At 49.2% G+C, this 21,351-nt stretch overlaps 1 protein-coding gene across 1 annotated transcript in view; it reads left to right on the top strand.

Annotated features, from left to right (window-relative positions):
* The first annotated feature begins 4,166 nt into the window (after nt 1-4,166).
* The window catches only part of LOC119391380 (endochitinase), a 56,193-nt gene continuing 39,008 nt past the window's right edge, over nt 4,167-21,351 (top strand). Inside the window, exons 1-3 of the mRNA XM_037659062.2 lie at nt 4,167-4,450; nt 5,721-5,781; nt 7,782-8,095. Of these exons, the coding sequence (XP_037514990.2) occupies nt 4,178-4,450; nt 5,721-5,781; nt 7,782-8,095 (648 nt within the window). The 5' untranslated portion in view covers nt 4,167-4,177. The remainder of the gene's footprint in view (nt 4,451-5,720; nt 5,782-7,781; nt 8,096-21,351) is intronic.

Below are 21,351 nucleotides of genomic sequence, written 5' to 3'. Positions count from 1 at the left end.
CCCTCACTGACTGCTTTGCGAAGTGAACTATAATTCCGGGTGCTTTGTCACGAACAGCACGTAGTCGGTGTATCGACACGATGTCGCTGTCGGTGAGCTGAGGCAGACCCATTGTTCGAGCTATATCATTGACTTTCTGCAATGCGTTTTCATTTTTTGAAACCGGAATCCGTGGAACTCAAGATTTAGCTTTCTACTGTGCCACTCGAGTTCATTGAGTTCCTGTGTGACATTTTTTGATGCAGAAATTGCCTCGTGGTTTTCCAGTTCTGCACTCTGTTCTTTATATCAGCAATTTCTTTGTCCTGGCGACGGATGTGGTTCAGAATTTCATCATATTGACCAGACATCATTTTTACCGATTCCTCAATGCTTTTCACCGTGTCCTTCAGTCCCAACAATCCATCAAGTTTTTCATTCACACTCAAGAACAAGCTTGCAAAGTCTGCCTCGTTACTGTTAGATTTGGAGCCCTGAACACATGTAGACTTTTTTGATCTGCATGCTGGACATCTCCACGACCTACGCCACGCTTCGCTTTTTGACTTGTATGTGCTTAAAGCAATGGAACACTTTCCAAAGTGATAGCGACAGCTACACCCTTCACACATCAAACCTTCTTCATCTGAGCACAGGCATTTGCAGCATGGACAAGTGTCAGCATCCAGATCGGACATATCTACGTGAAACGTCTACTAGCGTCACCGAAGGTCACAAGGGCCACATGAACTGGTAATACACATGCGGCAATATCAGCAATACACACAGCCTTGGCAGCGGCAGCAGAAAGAGGACGTATTCACCGTTATTATTGCATAAGGAAATGCACACTAACCTGAAAAAATCGATGCAATGAGCTTGAGTACGCGTGTGCGCACAGCCTGCCGCCGCTGCCAAAGTGTGAGAAACGCCCGCCAAAAGCCAGGAAGGAAGCCACGGGAAAACGTCACTGTACGTCACGCCGAAGTAGGCAGATGGCACGCCAGGAACAGTCGGCGATAGCAGCAGGAACTGCTGGTACGGGCGTCACCACTTCGATAAGTCGATGAATAGGCTGAAAAAATCGATGCAATGAGCTTGAGTACGCGTGTGCGCACAGCCTGCCGCCGCTGCCAAAGTGTGAGAAACGCCCGCCAAAAGCCAGGAAGGAAGCCACGGGAAAACGTCACTGTACGTCACGCCGAAGTAGGCAGATGGCACGCCAGGAACAGTCGGCGATAGCAGCAGGAACTGCTGGTACGGGCGTCACCACTTCGATAAGTCGATGAATAGGCTGAAAAAATCGATGCAATGAGCTTGAGTACGCGTGTGCGCACAGCCTGCCGCCGCTGCCAAAGTGGATTGAATTGAATTGATGTGAGTTCTGGAGAACGCGTCGTCATTGGAAAGTGGCCATGCGGCGCTGCCGTAGCCCTTTTGTCCCGTCCCTGGTTCAACGAAAAGCCCTTAAGTTACAAATTTTCGTGAGAGCAAACTTTACTCAGTCCTGGCGCCGGATAAGATACCAGCGTATGGATTCGGTCAGTCGCGAGGAAGATGTCTTAACGAAAGCTCTGTAAATTTAGGTCCCTCGTGATACTTTGAACGGGTAATGCTGCATACGCTTATTCTCAAAGTTTCGCCTATGACCACCATCACACTTACCTGTAGCTGTCGATGCACCGACAGCGAAGATTCGTACCAAGGAATTAAGCTGGGGCAATCGAGAACTACTTTTTTAGCCGAATACACATGAATAAAACAAAAACAAAAACGAGGAAGCTTTTCAAATTGGATAAATCAACAATGATTTTAATTAAACTGTAGAAATAAATCGGGAAATGAAAGTTTAATCGCCGGTGGGACCCGTACTCGCGTCTTGTGCATTGCCACTGTCATGCTGTAATTGGGCTACAGCTCCCGCTCACGTCCTTGTGTGTTTCTGTGTTAGCCAGCGCCCGTGGTGGACATGGCGGCAAATGGAGAGCACCTTCTTAACGACAAGCATCATGCATGACATAAACCACTGCACAGCCAGCCAGAGGTCGGTCTTGCCTAGAACTGTACATTTGAGAAAGAATCGAAATTGCCCTCAAGGCAAAGAACCTTTAAGTACCCTTCAGCCACACTTCTTTACAGTGAAGCTCTATACGACTAGGTTCTGCCGGATCACGTCCCTAGAAAAAGGACGCGTATGACAACAATTTTCGGCACCTCTCGCACCTCGCGCATCGCCCCCTCGCCGCCGCTGATATCTCTTTCACAAGTGTCGCGATACTAGGCGGCGGCACGGACCGGTGTCCGCTCGGAGGAACAGCGGGAATGGAAGGAACGCCAACGCGCACGGAAGCGTGAATGGGCGCGGAAATGACGTGAAACCTCTGCCGCACAACGTGCAGCCGCAGCCGATAGCTTCACTGGCTTCCGTGTTACCATGCGAGCAAGACAAAGCCAGCCAGTATGCACCACAAAAGGGAAGAGTGTAAAGATGTTGCCTGCAGGCACACGAAACTTCCAGTAGCTTCAAGCAACTTCAAACTCGCATGCGGGTACTGTCACCAATCGCCGCACTACTCCCCGCTCTAACGCGGTTCCACGACGTAAGGTTGACGATGGTGCAATATAGTTATAAAATTTACGGACTTTTATTAGTCGGCGTTGAAGACACAACGTATTGAAAGAGTGGACTAATTTTTGTAACCCACAAGTTCACGTCCGCAACTTCGGGAGCACTGCACACTACTGCGACGAGCAGGCGTATGCCCACGATGTGGTAAGAAGCTTACAATCAGCGAGGGGTCGGCCGTAATGGTGTCACCGTGCACTACCGAGTGATTTCTGGCGGCAGCTAAGCAAGATCTACGAGAAGAAAATCCCTCCGCAACAGAATGAGGACAACTGCTCGCTGACGACACAGCGGAAGAAAAGTAACATCAGCCAGCGAATGGGCGCCAGAAATGAGCTTCTAAACTGAAGTATTATAGGACGGCATACATGCTGTTTCACTATTGGCTATAAATTCGCGCACTACCGACGCGCGCTTCACATCACATTCTGCCGAAATCAGAAACTCGCAAGTCGGGTACTTTTCCGGTTTCCCGAGCGTGAACGCCGTCCATTGCTATACTGTGGTGGGAAGGTCACTTCATGGCGCACCCACTGTGAAAAAAAAGCACCACCTTGCGAAAAACACGCGGGAATTTTACCATTATGCCGGGAATCGGAATCATAGGCAACCCTCAGAGGGCTGCAAGTAGTGATCTTCCCAACACGCTCCTCCCAGCATGCTCCTCCATATTTGTATGTTTCTCTGACACACACTGCCCACAGAAGCTTGCGTGCGAAAACACCCTGCTGACGGGCTTCTCTGTCTGCTCGTTTTTTACGTACACGTCCGAGGACAATCGTAGATTTTTCAATTGATGAAGCACGCGGAGATCTCATGCGCACGATTAGTGGGAGATACTTATATAAAAGTGAACAATAAATAGAAGTGAAAGTTTGGCAAGTTGGTAATTATTTTTGGTTGAGTAGGAGTGCGTGAAAAAGAGAAAAGGCACATGCTGAGGCAAAAAATACCTGCTAGAAGTTGGGAGATTTCAACAGTGATGAGAAATGGTTGAACAGGCAATGTCGTTGGAGCCCACGTTTCGATAAGCGGACTTGCCTTCGTCAGGGCAGCTACTACCTTTCTTAACACCGAGTACGTGCACGCCTTGATCATTATCCCCCAACATCAAACGTGGAGAGGAGGGACGGGCTCGTGTATTTTGCTCGGAGGAAGAATATCAGAAATTGAAGCGCGAATGGGAGCGAGCGTGCAGCCACAGTCACTGGCTCTTCATACTATAGTGGAAGGGCTCGAAGTTTTTTCAGCTTTTTGCACACAGAAATACATCGTTGTACGAAGTAGCACGGCCAGAAAGTTGTTTCGGGGGGAGGGGGGGGGGGGGGGGTTGGTTTGTTCAACCACACTTCATCTATGTTCGCGCGTTAGTTTGCATGTGTGTGTGTTTATATATACATGGAAAATCGAAAAATTTGGGGGCGGGGGATATGACCCCCCTGCCCCCCTCGACTCGTTACGCCAGTGGTTCTAAGCGCTTTTTACGTATAGTGCGAATGACTCACAGACCACAGATGTGACAGCGGCTAATACGTACCCTCGTATTCATTCACTTAGGAGTTCCTGAACATCATGTTCATTACGGCGGCGGTGTTCACGGTGACGGGTGCCGTGGTCGCTGTGCGCTCTGCGTTCGGCACGGAGCCCGAGGACGCGTGGGCACTGCCGCTGGAGGAAGACCTCCAGGCGAGCCGCAAGAGGCTCTACTGCTTCTTCAACCACTCGGCGCACCGGCGGCCCGAACCCGTGCGCTTCGGCGTGGACAACATACGCGTCGAGCTGTGCGACGACATCGTCTACTGCTACCTGGGCGTCGACCCGGCCACCGCTAACATCGTCAGCAAGGTTCGTTCATGCACGTGCAAGCGTATGAAGACGAGATCGATGATAGAAGTTGCACGAAATAATTGACGAAAAAAAAGTGATTTCTCTACATCAGGGCACGAGTGCAAGCAGCATATGTGGGAGGAAATAAATAAACTAAAAAAAATAAAAGTAAACGAATGAAATTATAACTGTGAAACGCCGTAGTGAAAAATGTCAGCAATACATTCGGCTACGGAAATTTTGCAAAAAAATGGCTGTTTATGCAGACGCTACGCGATTCTTTTTTTTTCTTTTCGTCCTATACGTTCTTCAAAATGGAGAAAAGGTTTAAATTTCGAAATGATAATGTGCAGCGCTGCTTAGATTTCGATAGTGCAAACAGTTGTTTGTTATAATAGACAAAAATGCTACAGCCTAATGCTTGAAAATATTTAGTTAATAAGCGGAATATGGAAACATTCACACTGGCGCTATGTCATAAGCTGCAGCTGGAAACAAATGTGGCCTCGGTTGATGAAAGAAATGAATTAGTTGCCCATGCGTGGCCAAAGCGACGCTGCAGCACGTGTTGTGCACCGGTAGCGAGCAGCAGGAGTACCCTATACGACAGGGGTAGACATTGCACTCTCGAACGTCATGGCGCGAAGGGAAGGCGGCCCTGTTGAGCCGCGGCGTCGCCCGTCAACTGTGGGCCGTCCGGCATGGCGAGGCAGCCGCCCGTGTCCAATGGCTCGAGGCCGTCTCCTAGGCCGGAGTACTCCACGCCGCCCAATATCGCCAGGCATCTTCAATAAGTTTTCACTCACTCACTCACTCACTCACTCACTCACTCACTCACTCACTCACTCACTCACTCACTCACTCACTCACTCACTCACTCACTCACTCACTCACTCACTCACTCACTCACTCACTCACTCACTCACTCACTCACTCACTCACTCACTCACTCCAGTGAAAGGCCGTACAGAGAGTGAAAACGAATACACCGTGAGCAAGCGATGCAGTGATACTGGCGTGTTAGTTTATCTTAAGTTATGAGCGCAGCGCGACTAATGCAAATATAAAAAGAAACGCACGCCAAACTGCAGCACAAGCCTTGTGATGTGATGCGTTTCTTGTATGTGTCTCAGTCGCGCCAAGCGTTTAAACTAGACTTCGACGTCCGCCTCTATGTGTTGCTGCCGTGGAAGAGAAGGCACGTATGTGCATTTAACTTATAATAAAATAATGCTGTAGGCAGCAAACATTTCTTTCAGCTCTCTCTCTCTCTCTTTTTAATATGCAGGATCCCAAGTTCGACATCCAACAAGAAAGCCTAAGAAAGTTCACCAGGCTACGCGATAAAGGTAATGAAAACAAATTAAAGTTCGACCTTTCGTAATTAGTAGTTGTACTCTACATTTGTGTTTTCTGCGTGATCACTTGTTTCAAAATAGGGTAGGCCCTGTGTGAAAATTGTTCCACAGTCATTTTAATTGGTGGTGGGTACTGGCGGACGGTGGGGGATCAAAAAGTGTTGTGCTGTTCTTGACAATAGCTTTCCATATTGAGGTAGTTTGCTTTATTGCAAACCGAGGAGCAGAAGAGACAGTTGAACTGATATTCTTGTAGCCACGTTTATTGTGAATATTCAGTAGATCATGACATAAACTGCCCTCTTGTAATCAGCCAACTGCTGTACTTTGGTTTTTCCTGTTCACTCCGAGATAGTCAATGTGCACATATGAGTGGTAATGTCTGCTTATATTAGATGAGAAGTATCTTATGAGCAAGCTTGACCCGGTGGCGTCCGCGCTCCACTGCGCATGCGCTTACTCTCTCTCCCACTCTCCTCCTTTACGCAGGCGTTCGGTCGCCTTCTCTCCTCTCCTCCCCCCGCGCTGCAGCCTGTAAACCCACTCTCTTCTCTCCCTTCCCCCTTTCATATAAGCGCATGCAGTCGGTTGCTTCCGTCATTCTCGCTTCGTTCCCGTTCAGATGAGTTGTAACGTCAACGTCGGCGCCAGTTGCAGCAGCACTTCAACCTCTGCCGAGATCGTCGTGGAGCAGCAGCAGCGCAGGGCTCGTTACGTAATGATAACACAAGCATTAAATACAAACCGCACACACTAACGGAAACGCCGAGTGAACGTAAACGGAAACTTGGTGTGCACTCCCAATGCTGCTTCGCATCCCCTCATGGTTCCCTTTAGTTGGAGATGGTGTAATTTTTTTACTGTCACGATATTGCTGGGTCGAGGAAAGTGCGAGGGAGGGGGGGCGTAAAGTAAGAGTGACCTAGTAGAAAATAAGTAATGTCGATGTATAAAATTACGAGAAGCAACAGGACATAAAACAAACTGATTAAAAATCAAGCTCGCGAATTAGCGAATCTCGCCTCTCGAGCTTATGTATTCCAGTTTGAAGTGGTATATTTTTGACGGCAGGTACGCTGTATCCGACGCACGTTCCTCTCTGCTATGCCGGCTGTCAGCTCACTCCAAACAAACAAACAAACAAACAAACAAACAAACAAACAAACAAACAAACAAACAAACAAACAAACAAACAAACAAACAAAAACGTCATTTGACTCCTTTTTGCGCGTGTTGACTTGCCGCGTACATGACTGTTTAAAGAAACACGTGGATTTTCTTAGCAGGTCATTGTAGTCTCGTCGGAGAGTCGCGAGACGCAAAAGAGAGTTAACGCGTCTCCTTAAAGAAAGTCATATACGTGGAAAGTGAGGACGCACCGAAAAGAGTAAGGCATACTCTCTATCTGCCCCGCCACGGTGGTCTAGTGGTTATGGTTCTCGACTGCTGACCCGAAGGTCGCGGGATCGAATCCCGGCCGCGGCGGCTGCATTTTCGATGGAAGCGAAAACGTTTGAGGCCCGTGTACTTAGATTTAGGTGCACGTTAAATAACCCCAGGTGGTCGAAATTTCCGGAGCCCTCCACTACGGCGTCTCTCATAATCATATCGTGGTTTTGGGACGTTAAACCCCAGATTTTATTATCTCTCTCTCTTTCTCTTAGTGGGCTCTGCTGTGTACCACGTTACGGACCAGCGCTTAGGCGATTGCCATCTCAGTCACCATAGTAAACTGTTGCTTGCTTGCTTGCTTGCTTGCTTGCTCGCTGCTTTCTGAACACGTATCCCTGCTGAAACTTTCCGTATTCCATCCCAATAATTTTGTATGTTTCCGTAGGATTCTTACGGAAATATATCGCTAATATATGAAAGGATAAATATGGAATCACTGGAATGAGATACGGATCGCTTCAGTAGGGATTTAATGTTGCGGTGTACTGCTCGAACGGGGCACGTGATGCAAATATCATCGCCGTGGTAACGCTGCACAGACGTCAGCTTGGTTATCTGGGCCGCGGTGGGCGGGCGTCGGTCGGACGGCGAGGCGTTCCGCAAGCTGGCGGGCCAGCGACGCTACCGCGTCGAGTTTTCGGAGAACGCGGCCCGTTGGCTTCTGCAGTACGGCTTCGACGGTCTGGTGCTGCACTGGCCGAATCCCATGGGCGACCAGGACCGCCAGGCGTTGGGAGCCTTCCTGCGTACACTACGTCGACGCCTCTCGGCCGATGGACAGCGGCTCGCCATTGTGGTGCCCGCCGACAAGGCGGAACGCCTCTCGGGATTCGACGTGCAGGACATCATCAACGTACGTCTTATGTGTAGTGCGCGCAGATAGAGGTAAGCGTTTGATTCGTGTTTTCGCTCTTGGAGCCAACAGGTAAATCTTGCAGGCTATGAGCTTGGCTGGCTAATAAAGTGAGCCAGCTGATGAAGTGAAGCAGTTAGCTCGAACGCCCAGGGCGCTTCAACCTAATGATGTGCCCCTTTTATGCACGAGCCAGAGGCTTAAAAAATCGCCCGCCCAATCACTCGATAAGTACAGGCGGTTAACCAGCGAAGCCTGAAACGTGATGCCCCGGTGTTTATCACGAGCTGGGATCTATCGAAGTGTTTTCTGCTGTCGCTTTTGATTTCTCTCTCACCATATTTAACGGATGCGTGCTCCAAGTTTTGCGTGTGGTGGCGTTAACTTAAAGGATATTTAGATAACCTAAAGGATTTTACACGGTTAGCGATTCATGCTGTGGCGGGTATCATCGCTAGCTATATATGCCGACAATTCCTGAAGAGAAACTAGTGCAGGCGCGGAAACCCTTCGAGGTAGGGTATATGCTAGCATTGCTTCTTCATTATAGTTTCTGCGCACCAAGGAGGTTTAAATTTTTTGTTTAACCTCCTTGCTGCGCACTCACGGACTACCACATTTGGATAATTGATTCGCTGAAAAAAAAGGGCTGTAAATAATATTCATTAACAAGAGGGGCTGACGCTAGCCAAGCGAAATGCTTGACATCATAGTGCAGACAACTACGGTGACAGGGGAAATAAATATAATCAAATAAATAAATAAATGAAATGTAAAAATAAGAAAAAATTTAATAAAGCTACTTAATGAATAACTGCGTTGGTGAGCTAGCTATCGAATTTCAAAGATCACTGAAAACAGGACGGATAGAAAAGAAGAGGATGCGAAACGCTGACCGCCAACTGCAATGTTTTATTCGCAGAAGGTGGCTTTTATGCTCTTGTAAGGGGGAGAGGAAGAAAAACATGAGGAAATTAAAATACAAAAGAACGCGTCAAGAACTTTGGGGGCTTGCGTTCGTGTCAGACTTGATGTCTACAGAAGTAAAGACTGAACAAGGGGAAAGAGTGTAGGGCAGCGCTATGACGGTAGTCAGTCCTCATAGGCGTATCTACCGGGGGGAGGGGGGCACAGGGAGCGCCAGCCCCCCCCCCCCCCCCCCCCAGCCTACACTGAGAAATGCTAGATGGGCGGAGCCCTCCCCCCCCCCCCCACTTTCGACAGTGGTCACTGTCGGCTGCACACTGGGCAAATATCAACTGAGGCGAAGTTTTACACACCAATCACTTAATTATATGATGAAATTTGTGCTGCGCTTATGCTGTGGAGATTGTCTTCTGTTTCTCACAAAGGCGCACTGTAAGAGGTTCTCTGCGCTGCAGCCTCCTATGCGACGCTTTCGAGCTCTGCGCTACAGCATTGCAGAGAATGCTAGCGCTGAGTGGGGCTCTATAACGTCAGACCACTCTGTCATGATTTTAGTCTGCCCTGCTTGGCCTGAAATTTACATAATCGACGACGCAAATGCGGGCAGGAGCCAGTAAACTTTTTATGGGCCGATCAAACGCTCTTCCTGTTTCAGGAAATCATTTTCTTTCATTGGAAAGAAGTAGCATCACCGCTTCTCTAGATCCAATTTGCTATAAGCCGATGAGTGTGCAGAAGTTTTGAGTGTTTTAGTTGGGCCGCATTGAAGGAGCTAAAGAAGGTTTCCGCTTTTGTTGCATATAACCTGCTTCGCCTTGCTTGTCATATGGTAGCTTGCAGCGATCGCGGTGGCTTGGAACAAGGGGAGGAATAAGGCAGTTGACTCTAGTACATTGGGAAGCTCAGACTTCGAGCTTGTCCCGCAATTTGATCTACTGGACCAGAGGGAAGTGGTCAAGGTCCACGGATTTCTGGACAAAAGAGACTGAACCTACAGCTGAGCTAGTTGGTCTTGAGTCATCTCCAATTCGCCTGTACAGAGCAAAACACAACGCGGAAGGCAAAGAAACACACACGCGCAGCGCCGTTTATTTCTCTCTGTAAGGACCGAGTGGTAGTTCGTCACGTTTGCGAGTGCGTGGCTCAACGGAACAGGCGACAAGAGAATACGCACGAATAAGTTTCAATAAACATTTATGGGGACAAGGGATTCTAGGGACGATCACGGAGAACAAGCACAGAGATAAACGCACATCGATTAATGTGAAAGTCTTAACCGCGGAATGTCCGTTCAAGGTAGCAAGAAAACGAAGTCTCACGACTCGTAGACGACGTTGCCTTGACGAGGGTCAGTCCACATGCGGCGACGAGTGTCGTTGAGGGCAAGCCCAGGCACGCAGGTGACACGCCCCGTGTGCTTCACAGCAGGAAGACAAGGCCTCCGTAAGGCCTCCCGTTTCATCACGGCCTTGCGCCGTCCCAGGTGGCGACGGTGTTCAGGAACTCGTGACGCCTGCCCGCCGACACAGCAGGAGCCGCGCCCTTTACCAGTAGCCTCAGGCAGGTAGCTCGGCTCCCCAGGTCTCACCGAGAACAGGCAGGAGGAGCTCCCCGGACAGCGCCGTGGTCCGGCGTGTCCTTCGGCTAGCTTCGCTCAGCCCTCTGCGCGTTCCACACGCGCCTCTCTTCTTTTTCGTCTTCTTTTCTTCTTGTGCCGCCGCCACGCGTGCCACCTGCCCCTGGCTCGCCTTCATGTCGCCGTCGTCTTCATTCTCGTACGTCCGCACAAACATATCGAAATTCCACCAAAAGTTCACAGCCATATAAATTCCCTCTACAAATTTCCTCCATTCACTACAATTATCCCCCCCCACTCAAGAAAGTTGTTCGGTACAACAACTTGTTCACATTCATGAAGTCCAGCAACACACAAGGACACAATTTACATAATGTTGCACTTCTTTTGCGATCGTTCTAAGCAAACAAAACACGTACATCTTCGTTCGAAAGGACACTATCGGTGATGGGGTTATATTTCCCTTTCCTCATATCTTTTGAGGAGGTTAACGTGGAACAAGCTCGTTTGCGAACCCAGGTCAACTAGATAATCACAGTCGCTGCGTTTTTCGACGACTGTGAAGGGACCGTTTCATGTGAGGGTAAGTTTATTCCTGTCCGATGGAAGCAGCAGCAGCACTTTATCGCCTGCAGACAGCTGTCGAAGTCTTGTCTGCCTGTCGTAGTATTTCTTCTGGGAAGCTTTTGCCTTCTGATGCTCTTCATGAGTTATTTTGCAGGTGTTCGGCAATCTCTTTTGTATCTCGACGACACATCCGTACATGCTCTTGATCTCAGCATCGAGGTGGTCGCCTGTCCACAATTCCTTAAGGACGGCCATTGGGCCACGTACGAATCGTCCGTACAGGAGGTCAAATGGCGAAAAGCCAAGGCTCGCTTGTGGGACCTCACGATACGCAAACAATAATGGAGTCAAATACCTGTCCCATTGTTTAGGGCACTCCTGACACATTCGCCGAATCATCTGCTTGAGTGTCCCATTGAAGTTTTCAACAAGCCCGTTCACCATGCTGTGATAAGGCATTGTGGGCAGTTGTCGACCTGACAGTAGTCGTCTCAGTTCTTGTATAAGGCCAGACGCGAAAGACTTGCCACGGTCACTCACTATTTCGCGCGGGACACCAACGCGAGCGAACATTTCCAGTAGCGCTTCCGCTACCCGCTCCGTTTCAATACTCGGCAAGGCTACCGCATCTAGGTAGTGCGTGGCAAGGTCTATCATCGTTAGAACGTATCTATTTCCTTTTTCAGAAGTTGGGGTAAAAGGACCGATAAGATCAATCGCAACCCGATGGAATGGAGTTTCGATTATGGGCATATTACCCAGATCAACACGACCCACGAGGTGCTTCGGCACTGTTCGTTCACACATGTCACACGACTTTACAAAGCGTGTGACATCCGCTTGCACTCCAGGCCAATAAAACTCCTCAAGGACACGGTCTGTGGTCCTCTTTTGCCCCTGATGTCCAGCGAGCAATCCCTCGTGTGCCGTCTTCATAACTGTGGCGCGTAGCTTCCTCGGAACCACCAGTTGTTCGAAGTGTCGCTGTTCCGCAGTCTGGTAATGCCGGAAAAGGATACCATGGACCAGCACGAACTTGGCAGTAGCTCGTCTCTTGGTCCAATGTTTGGAAACAGGCCTCCAGTGTCTGATCCGTGCTCTGCAATTGCCGAAGTTCTTCCGGGCTGACGTTTAAGGGGTCAACTTGCGGTGCGGGTAATTTTTGCAGTTTTCTCCTCTTTCCTCTAGCAACCGTCACTTCCTTTGATTTGCTACGCTTTGTCGCTGTCTCTGTCACTTTCTCATTCGGTGAATCTGTTTGCTTCAAATCAGGATCTGCAATCGGGACAGCACCTTCGATGTTGCCAAGGATAACATCGCACAGAGGGTTCTCCATGCAAACAGCACGAGCAACTCCCCTGAAAAACGGTGAATCAATAAACACGTCGGCCTCTGGCAGACTCTTTTCCGACCGGTCTAGTAAGCGTATAATGCGGGTGCTGCCAGTTAGCTTGGTGTCGGGAACCAGTGAGCGTTTTACTACAACCGTGTTGCAGCCGGTATCTCGGAGGACAGTCACCAAGTTGCCTTCCAGACGACCCGTGACCGTCGGCATCTGTTTCTACCCTCCACAACAGGTTGTACAGCTCTGGGCAACATCCAGCATCCCATGACTTTTGCATGCACTTGTGTGGGCAGTCTTTCGTTGTTTTTCCTGCTCATCCTGCAGTTCTGCCTGTCTTAGAACAGAGCATGAAGCTTCACCATGTCTCCCAGAGCCAATAGAGCACGTGTCGGCGCTATGACCAGGCTTATTGCACTTCCAGCATGGTGATGGCTTCGGTGCTCTAGATCTAGTCCAGCAGTCGGAAGCTTTATGTCCCGGCTTTTTGCAAAGAAAGCAGAGAGGCTTTCCTTTGCTCTCTGTCGTCACAACTGCTTTATAATGGCCAGGTGGCTTTCCCTTCTCTTCTCTGGTTTCTTTGCCTTTAGCAAGATTAAGGATGCCTTGAGCTTCCAAGTACTGGTCGGCTGTCGTGGCCAGTGTATCTAGGTTACGACACGCTCTTTCCTTCAGAAAGATCGCCAACTTTTCCTCGCAGCTGCCTAGAAACTGCTCCGACACGATCTTGTCTCGCAGCGCTTCATACGTCTTCGGTGTCTTGGCTAACTCTTGCCAATGGTCAAAGTATCCTAGAAGACGGCCAGCAAACTGCCGTGCGGTCTCAGCATTTTCAGGCTTGGAATCCCGGAACTTCACACGGTACCCTTCTTCCGTGTAGCGGAACCGCTGCAGTAGCGTCTGCTTCAGCTTGGCATAATCGGTAGCGTCTTCCGCGGACATCCGACCTACTGCCGTTAGTGCTTCGCCCGTCAGACAAAGACTCAACGACAAGGCCCACTTGTCTTGTGGCCAACCTTGACTAGTCGCCACTCTCTCAAACCGTTGTATGTAGGCATCTAGTTCATCCCTAGCCTCGTTATAGGGAGGAATCATCTTATGGGGGCTGCGAAAACCCTGACCACCACCTGTCTCATTGCCTACGACTCTCGGACTCGAACGCTCTGCCTCCAAGACACGCCTTCGCTCTTCGTGGAGCGCCCGTTCAGCCTCCATACGCGCTAACTCTCGCGCGTGTTCCTCCTGCGCCGCTACCCTCGCTTCTTCGCGCTCCTTAGCTCGCTGATCCCTTATGTCCTTCTGCTCTGCGCTAACCCATGCCTGCAAGGCCTCTCCAGTGAGTCCCATCTCCTTCCCTAACTCAATGAGCGTTCTCTTTTCGTCCATTGCCGTCCACCACACACTGTTGAAAATAAAGAAGTGGGGCAGGGCACGGTGTGGGGCAGGGGCTCGGGCAAAGGCGAGAGACAAAAAGGAGGGAAGAGAACGAAGGGGGATTCGGAGCTAGCCATTGCACAGTAAAGACTTCTATGACCACGGGTCCTCGTTATTTACATTTTTTGGTGCCGTGAAACCCGGGAGTGGTCATTCCTGTGCGACGATGACTTCGACCGACAGTCTTCGGAAAGTGCGTGGAACTCTCAGGGTCAGCGTCTCTCGGATTATTACGCTCCTGACAGAACTGCTGCAGAATCCCGATGCCGAAGCGCGCCGTGTCATGAAGCACGTCACGTTTTTGAAGAGCAAAGAAGCTGAGCTCCGCCAGTTGGACAGGAAGATCCTCGACGTTATTGAAGATGAGGCACTTGACAAGGAACTCGAGGATTCTGCAGAATACCATGAGAAGGTCCTGTATGCAATCGCTGATGGGCAGTATTTCCTGTCTGAACGCGAACAGTCTGTTCTCCTGCGTGACACGTGCTATCCCCCTTTTGCTTACGCCAGACGTGACAGCGGAAACTACAACCGAGCTGGTTTGTGTAAAATCGCCGACGACTGTGGCAGCATCTCCGAAGGCATGACAAGTTTCGATGACTCAGATTCCAACCATGAAAGCGGATTAGCTGCGAGTCCAGAAACAGGTCAGAGCATTTCGATCGAAGTGGAAGCGAATAACACCGAATCGGTGGTGATGCCGTGCAGAAACATTGAGCAATCGAACCAGGATCCAATAATCGAGGTCTCTTTTGGCGGTGGTGAAGCGGCGACGACGTGCGTGAAAGATGAACTTCTTGAACAATCACTTGACTCTGTTGATCCAGCACAGCTATTAGACCACTGGACAGACGTGTCCGAAGAAGTTGAACATTTGGCAGCATTTTGAAGTGCATTGTAGAACCACGAGAAGAAGATCAATCGATGACTAATGTCGAAGGCAGCCTAGTGGTAAATCAACCAAATAGTGGAAGCAGTGCCGTGAAGGTCAAGGCCGAAGGTGAACAGGATTCTGTCAGCGGCCAACTGAGGAAGCATGCAAATGAAGAACCTTCCAACCGCCTTCCCACCAACAATGATGGCTCCTTCGATCTCCTTGGCGGGGAAGCTAGCAGTCCTACTGCGTTTCCTGCGGCGTCTTCGTCGTTGGATGCACAGCCTGGAGGTCAGGAATGTGTTCCACTCATCTTCGAGCAACTGAATGAGGTTCTGACCAAACAAGGGGATGTTCGTCTAGAAAAGGAAGTGAAAGCGCTGCGTCTGTCTCCGGAAGTGAAGTGCAGTGCCCTGCGGACGTCGCCGAAGCGAACTCGTCATCGCGCGAGCCGAGTGCGCAAGCACTTCAACCGGCTTGTTCCCAGGCAGCAGAAGGAGAGCCAGGCGCAGAAAATCGCCACTGATGTGATGAGCCTATCCGAAGGAAATGCGTTCATGCCGGCATCCGTCTCCGAATTCGGGATGTCGCACAGTTCGTGCCGCAAAAACAAAGATCGCCGCAGGTGTCCAGGCTCTTCGTGGAGGACGCAACGCCATTACGCTGCCGTAAAGCGTGGGCAGGAGAACCTGAATGTGGACACCACCAGCGCCGTGCCGGGATGGAAGCGGCGGAGATGGAAACGCGCACATCATTTCCATGCCACATCAGCGTGCTATCGCTCGGACCAGGCTTCAGCGTAGATTCATGTTGGAGACGCGGGAATGGTGGAAGAGGAGGACATTCCTTCGAGTGACAGCGCTGTATTCCGGGCGAGATGCAATGGACAGAGCTCGCTCGTTTCGTTCGTCTTGAACCGGACCACGTTGTGCATGTCGTCAGAAACGAAACGACCTATGTCAACTTTCGTCCCGTCCCCCTCGGAGGATGTTGAAAATAAAGAAGTGGGGCAGGGCACGGTGTGGGGCAGGGGCTCGGGCAAAGGCGAGAGACAAAAAGGAGGGAAGAGAACGAAGGGGGATTCGGAGCTAGCCCTTGCACAGTAAAGACTTCTATGACCACGGGTCCTCGTTATTTACACACACAAGCAACGTGAGGCTCTAAGGTGTACGGAAGAGCTTGGTCCTGTCTCGCGGACGCCAGAAAATTGTAAGGACCGAGTGGTAGTTCGTCACGTTTGCGAGTGCGTGGCTCAACGGAACAGGCGACAAGAGAATACGCACGAATAAGTTTCAATAAACATTTATGGGGACAAGGGATTCTAGGGACGATCACGGAGAACAAGCACAGAGATAAACGCACATCGATTAATGTGAAAGTCTTAACCGCGGAATGTCCGTTCAAGGTAGCAAGAAAACGAAGTCTCACGACTCGTAGACGACGTTGCCTTGACGAGGGTCAGTCCACATGCGGCGACGAGTGTCGTTGAGGGCAAGCCCAGGCACGCAGGTGACACGCCCCGTGTGCTTCACAGCAGGAAGACAAGGCCTCCGTAAGGCCTCCCGTTTGATCACGGCCTTGCGCCGTCCCAGGTGGCGACGGTGTTCAGGAACTCGTGACGCCTGCCCGCCGACACAGCAGGAGCCGCGCCCTTTACCAGTAGCCTCAGGCAGGTAGCTCGGCTCCCCAGGTCTCACCGAGAACAGGCAGGAGGAGCTCCCCGGACAGCGCCCTGGTCCGGCGTGTCCTTCGGCTAGCTTCGCTCAGCCCTCTGCGCGTTCCACACGCGCCTCTCTTCTTTTTCGTCTTCTTTTCTTCTTGTGCCGCCGCCACGCGTGCCACCTGCCCCTGGCTCGCCTTCATGTCGCCGTCGTCTTCATTCTCGTACGTCCGCACAAACATATCGAAATTCCACCAAAAGTTCACAGCCATATAAATTCCCTCTACAAATTTCCTCCATTCACTACACTGTCCCTCTCTCCCTCTCTCTCAGCGACGCTGAGTTCAAACTTCACAGTGTTGTATACGCGCACAAACAGCTCAACATCATTATAAGCTACTACTGAGAATACTGCCAGGCACGCTCATTTTGTTTATTTTTATTTAACTGATCCGTTGCACGCGTAGCCGCTGCCTTGCGCAAGTCGCGCTCTAATGTCTGGCAGCCTTCCGGATTATTTTGAATTCTTCTGATGGGCTTGACCGCGCAAACGCGAACAGGTAAGTTTATTCTGGAACTACCGCGGCCACCAGCGATGAGACTCGAATGTTCGATGCCGCATGTATGAATACCGACGCATCTTATTGCAGGTCAGATTATCGACGGCCGACGCTCTGTTCGCCGCTATCAGGGTACAGCGTGTATCCCTTGTAGTTTGACTTCTCGTTTACCGGCTACAAGTACGCCCGAATAAAAAGTTTCGTCTTAAACCTGCCAACTGCTGCCTTCGTCAAAGCCACGACCACGTGACAATATTTATTATACTGATATGAGTCCATCTCGGCAGCTGCCATAAGTAGCCGCTGCCAATGTCGGCGGGCAGCCTTCTTGAATTACATTCAGAATCAGACACTGTCCGGCTATTCCAAAAAAAAAAATGTTTAAGGATTGTTCAGCATAGTAATGCGCTGTTTAGTGCGCACACGTCATTTTAACACCGCGAGATTTCACAGATTGCTGGCGATTTGATGGCACACCAAAAATTTTTGACGAATGACGAAGAACCAATGGCCAAAAATATGCCGTACTAAAAATAGTGTATTCTCTTATTTTTATGCAGTCGTGAATGAGATGTCATTACGCTTATGGATCATTTTGGGGTCATTTGTTGCGTCGCGTTACGAGCAGGTGCTGTGTGCATAACTCAGAAAATTTCGAACAGTCATAACTAGCTAACGACCAATGCGGGAGGAAACAATGCGTGGTAGTTTAACGTTAATATGACCCACATTTTTTAAAAATAAAATTTGTGCTTACACAGTTTGCATAGGCGTATTTACTTGAAGGGGCAGGAGGCGGGCTATCTAAGCAAAGTTGTAAATACAAATACGATTAGTATAAAGAATGTACTACGCCCCTAATACCACAAATTCTTAACCTGTGGTTGAGAGTTAACAATAATAGTAATAAAGTAAAAGTAATAATAATACCAATGTGCTAGAAACACTATTTCTACTAGGAGCAAACAAGACAAAATAATAAATACGCAATTATTAGTGAGCAGCTTTAGACCAGTGGTTCTCAGCCATAGCTGTTTTGGGGACCCCTTGTGGGAATGTGGAAGTGATGAGGGATCCCCTGACGTGAGAGAGAAGGTGGGGAGGGTCGTAAACTAACGCCAGATGCAGTTTGAAATAGGTGCCTTCATTCCTCCCTGGAAAAGAATGATCATGCAAAACTTTCACGCCGATTCGATCTGAACAGCTTGTCAATAAGTTGTACGGTCTGTAGCCACATTCAACCTGTTTCTAGCTGTTTACTCTTGAAATATGAAAACCTAGAAAACGTATGCTCGCGTGCATAGGTCATAGAAAACTGCAACAAAAACTTAAAAGCTTTACAGCTGTCTCATGAAGAAGAGGAAACGTAAGTTGGCTCCGCCACGATGCAAAAAAAAAAAAAATAGAAACGGTGTTGCATACCAAAAATCGGAAGGGACCGCTGTAACGGCAGATGCTGTGTCTCCAAAAAACTCGCTTTCTTATGGAGAGGGGGGAAGGGGGGGGGGGGGGCGGATGGGTTTGGCGGACCCCCCAACGATGGCTTCGCGGACCCCCATTTGGGAACCACTGTTCTAGACGTTTACGAAATTACATTGAATGATACAAATCTATACTACGGAGGAGGCCGCCATCAACGCAACTGTATTCATCCATAAATTTGGGTGGGTAATGTATAAGAAGTGTTGACCCAATTCTATGCCTGTATATGAAAAATCACATCAAACTGAACGCAAATGAAGTTCTCTCCACTCTGTCTCTCTCGACATGTATATACACACGGCCGACGGAGAGACGGTCGCTTAGTGAGGCACGCGGATGTTCTGCGCATGTGAATAAAAGTTCAGGTGAGAGTTCGGCGCTCGTGTTTCGTGTGTTCCTTCGTGATTTTGTCTTACTTCGTGGCACCTTTTCGTAATTATGAGTCATTATCAACTAGCCCAATTGACAGTCTTACTAAATAACTGGCTACAGTGTTGCCATGGGCACTCACTCCGGCGAGTGGACCCGCGTCTTTAAACTGTACTATAGTGACGGCGGCAATACTTATAGACGTGCGGCATCCGGAGAATATAGCGACCATCATCATCATTGTTATCATGATGATGATCATCATCATGATCAGCCTATTTAAGTCCACTGCAGGATGAAGGCCTCTCGCAACGATTATCCAGTTTACCCTATCCTGTGCGAGCTGATTCCATTTTATTCCCGCGAATCTTATTCATTCCATCCATTTTACTCGCTGCCTTCCTCGACTGCGTTTCCCATTTTTTGGTAACCATTCTGTTGCTCGAACTGACCACCTGTTTTCTTTCCTCTGCACTGAGTGGCTGGCCCAGGTCCATTTCTTTTTCTTGATGTCAACTAGAAATCTGCTTCAGTGATCTGCCCGTGTCACTTGGGCGCACGTTAACATACGTATCGACAACCGCATTGTGAATACCTAATAACTGGTTTCATTCATTCATTGCAATGGCAATCAGGGCTTATTTTGGTTGAACCCACCCCTTCCTTTTGAGAAATTCTTAGGGGATATTTAACCGGCACCATTCCAGACATTTTCAAAACGTTGCGGCGGTTTGGTTAAAGGATGAAATGGAAACTTAATTTCTTTTCTTGCAGTAGATTTTTACTGTTTAGACTATGAGTAATGCTATTTGAATGGGCAGCAGAACTCTGCAAAATAACCAGATCGAGCACGGAGGCTTTTCAGGATGACCTAAACTAGTCGTGCCCTTCTACAATTGGTTCCATAGACAGTTTCAGAACGGTATCATAGTCCGACGGGGCGACATGCGGTCCTCCCATAGCTGAATGGTCTCATAGTAGGACGGGGCGACAGAACACCTATAGCAGTGGTTCTCAAATGGGGTCCGCGAAACCCCTCCTGAAAGAAAAAAAAATCACAGCATATCCACGTGGTGAATGATGATGAATGGGGCGAAGCTCCGGAGAGAATCATCGGTAAACCGTGAATGTTCTGTGTAACGCCCCATCAATCATCATATGAAGAGTGAGAAACACTGTGAGTATATTACAAACATCAAACTTTTATTTTTCTTAATCAGATGATGCTTGGCTTGCGTTGTCCCTTCATTATCACGGCTTGATGGTCCGTGAAGTGAAGGGACAGCGGTTCTTGTACGGTTGCAACTGGAAATTAGAAAATACCAGGTCTATACACGTCCCTCGGATGGCCGTTGGTTTCATATGATCAAAGGACGTGCACGTGAGAGCATATTTGGCTGCCATATGTTGTATGAACCACTAATTGTTCTTTTAGGTAATATCGACATTCGGGTCACCAACTAACACAAATGGTCTATTCTTGTACTTGCCATAATTACACAATGCCGTGTCAATGAATGTTTCCATATTCCCACTCGGCAAATTGGGTGCAATGTACATGATCATGATGATGCATCCATCAAAATCGATTGCAGCATATTCACCGTTGTGGCTTTGTGTCGTTGGTAGTAGTTTGAGATTTTGTGCCTTTTCTGTTTTTTTTTACGTATACGGCCACACCACCTGCAGGACGCTCTGCATCATGGCGCGTTACTTCTAAAATGTTGTCTTCGGGTGTCGTTGAAAACACGAGACGTAGTAAAGAAGAAAGAACGCCACACAGGCGAACACGCACGAGAGTGTCACTCGTCAACGTCGTCTTCTTCTTCTACTGCATACCAGAACGCGCGCAGTAAAGAAGAAAGAATGCCACACAGGCGAACACGCATGACAGTCTCACTCGTCAACGTCGTCTTCTTGTTCTACTGCATACCAGAACGCGCGCTTCTCACGAACTAGAGGTGGCTACTACAAAAAAACCTACAAACGGAGGATGGACAGACCGACGGCATAAGGAGCTTCGCCCCTAAAAAAGATCCCACCATCTCCCCTTAAAGAGAACCCTGAGTAGTGTGCGAAGCAGCCATTAGTCGACTTAGATTTGTGTAAATGTTTCATTTTCTTCATCACTATTGATGGTCCTTCCATTCGAGGTTCCCCTGATGTTGTTACTCGTCATATATGACTTTAAGCTCAGGGGAACGTTTTCCCTTGAGTATGACGGCCTTGTGGTCCGTAAAGTATAAAGTTAATGGTTCTTGCTGCAAAGGTTGCAGCTTGAAGTTTGAGAATGCGATGTCAACGCGCCCGTTTCGCTTCGGCTTGGCGAGCCCGCCGCTCCGGATCGGCTGGGGCACTGGCTACGTCGACGCGACGCCGGGGAGACAGGCCTTGTTGCAAAAATCATGCAAGGTACCCTTAGATGTACCTTGCATGATTTATGGCGTAGTGGGTACCTTGCATGA

This window comes from Rhipicephalus sanguineus, chromosome 4 (genome assembly GCF_013339695.2).
Source record: "Rhipicephalus sanguineus isolate Rsan-2018 chromosome 4, BIME_Rsan_1.4, whole genome shotgun sequence".
Lineage (NCBI taxonomy): Eukaryota > Metazoa > Arthropoda > Arachnida > Ixodida > Ixodidae > Rhipicephalus > Rhipicephalus sanguineus.
This window is presented reverse-complemented; position numbering and strand designations above follow the sequence as displayed.